This window comes from Juglans regia, chromosome 10 (genome assembly GCF_001411555.2).
Source record: "Juglans regia cultivar Chandler chromosome 10, Walnut 2.0, whole genome shotgun sequence".
NCBI classification, from domain to species: domain Eukaryota; kingdom Viridiplantae; phylum Streptophyta; class Magnoliopsida; order Fagales; family Juglandaceae; genus Juglans; species Juglans regia.
In genome coordinates this window covers 13,980,806-13,983,207 of record NC_049910.1, presented here as the reverse complement: position 1 = coordinate 13,983,207, position 2,402 = coordinate 13,980,806, and the positions used below count along the sequence as shown (strand labels likewise).

Below are 2,402 nucleotides of genomic sequence, written 5' to 3'. Positions count from 1 at the left end.
ATGAAATCTAGATGATTTGATAATTTGGTGGGATTTTTTTTATTGTATTTCACAAATTATTTGGTCCAATTCTATGATGTAATTGTTTTAATGATGAATAAAACAGTTTCATTTCCTTGTTTTATATATATATATATATATATATATATATATAGTATATATTAAAAAAAATCACCTCTAAAATCTGTTAGTCTAGAAGCTAGCACGATTTGAAACTGGTGTTTCACTTCCTTATTTTTTTCTTTCTTTTGTTCCTTTTTGCACTGAGATATCCAAAAATAGGTTTACAAAATACTTGGTTGTATACTAATTTGGATTCATAAATCATCTCAATTCATTTTATTATTATTCATTAATTTTAACTCATAAATTTTACTTTTATTTATAACTTATTTCATTACTATTTACAACTTATCTCAATTTCTTTTTAAATCCAAACGAGATAGACCGATGTCAAATCACAGTTATAAACCCTACGTACCCAACTAACCAATTACACCGATCACACCCCTTTTTACCAACAAAACCAAAACGGAGTTATTATTCCTCCTACCTGTCCCTCCCTTACTGGAACCTTCGAAAACTTAACTGCCTGCAGCCTTGCCCATTCCTCAACTTCAAAGCTCAAATATAGCCCCCAAATCCATCACTTTTGTCGATAAGTTATAACAGCAGGCAAACCGTGACAAACATAAAATCCAACTAGTCCTGGTACTCTTTCTTTTCTTCCAAAAATATCCAACAAAACAAATATCGTTTCCTTTCTTGCTCTTCACTCGCCAGTTTAATCCGAACCATATCATTATTTAATACCATCTGTAACGCTTCGAAACCCTCCTTAATTTTATCCACGGCCCACAATGAAGATTAACGTTTCAAGAAACAGGTTCTTGCTTTGTTTTCGACCCGTTGTCGACATGGAAGTCGTCCTAGAATCCAAAGATATCGTCGACCGGTCGGCTTGTAAGGAGAAGACCATCAAGGAAATGTTGACTCCAAAGAGAACCTTTTCCCGAGTGCTTCTATCCGTTATTTGCGAAGCAATATTGGTTAGTCTCTCTGAAATCCTCAATCCCAATATAGGGTATATGGTAAAAAAAAAGATTTTTTTTTTTTTAAAATGTTTGTGATGTCTATTTCTTTCATGACCGTCAATATCATCTCTTCGTATACAGGCTAAGAGAGCTCGTGACAGGAAAGTTGATCGTCAAGAGTCCTGTCAATCGATCTACCCTAGTCATAAGTCGAGTTACTCCGAAAGTTGTCACGATTTTAGCTACGAAAGATCAGTGAATCAGGTATCCATGGATGCTGGTATTGATCAAGAGGTTAGAACCAACTCTGGGTTGTCACACTCAAGATCTTCGTGCGGCTCAAGTACATCCTGTTCAGGTTCCATTTCAGAAGAAAATAAATCACCCAGATCTTTGACTGACATTACAAAACAAGTTGATTGCTGCAATTATCCAGACATTGTAGAGAAGCCAAAGGAGGAGGTTGATAACATGGGTAACTGTTCTAGTTTCGAATCTGGCATATACATGCTTGCCATTAGCCTTGTGATCACCATCTTGTGGGGAAAGTTTTTTGCTATTTTTTTCACGTTAATTTGGCTGTACTTTATGTCTGGCCGGCACTTTGGTTATGGCAGACAAGAAAATGTGATCAAGTTAGCAGAAACTGAGTCCAGAGAGTACCGAAAAAAGGTCATAATCGAAGGGCTACTTGAAAGGAAACACCACCACAGAAGGCATTAACTACTGTGACGTGAATTATGTGTCTTTTCCGGTGGCTCTCTGGTTACCAAATTAAAGCATTCTCAGAAACCAGGTCACTATACAGCTGTTTCTTCTGATGTGCTCTTATCACTGTACTTTCGGAGATGAACTAGCTAGACATCCTGTTCGTTTACTTTCCTGCCCCCTTTTTTCTCTTTGTTTTAATTTTTCTTTGTTTTTCCTTTTATCGGGTTATTTCGTTTAATTATAAAATATGCTGACAAACGAAAATATAAGAAAGTTTGGACTAATAAAATTTATCAAATTTAAGGGGAAAGAGGAGAGGGAATAGAGGGAAAGATGTATGAAGTCGTTTTCTAAGAGAGAGAATCTATTTAACCTATTTGGATTAAGAAAGTTTTTTATTTTATCTTATTATTATAATTTTTTTAAATTTTTATATAAAATATAATAAATAATTTAATTTTTTTTAATATTAAAATAATAATAATATTAAAAAATAATATTTTAATAAAATATTTTTTAATTTATATTTAAAATTATTTCATTTCATCTTTAAATCTAAATAAACCCATTGATATTAATTTGTAATACCAAGAATATTGTTGCTTCACTGCAGGTTGAATGTCCATAATTCTTAAAAAAAAAAAAAAAAAAAAAAAA

The 2,402-nt window shown here is 32.8% G+C and overlaps 1 protein-coding gene across 1 annotated transcript; it reads left to right on the top strand.

The window, feature by feature from the left end:
- Nucleotides 1-860: 860 nt before the first annotated feature.
- LOC108982460 lies at nt 861-1,882 on the top strand. The gene is made up of 2 exons (XM_018953842.2): nt 861-1,049; nt 1,176-1,882. Exons 1-2 carry the CDS (start codon nt 861-863, stop codon nt 1,755-1,757), a joined length of 771 nt encoding a protein of 256 aa, XP_018809387.1. The 3' UTR covers nt 1,758-1,882.
- Nucleotides 1,883-2,402: the final 520 nt, after the last annotated feature.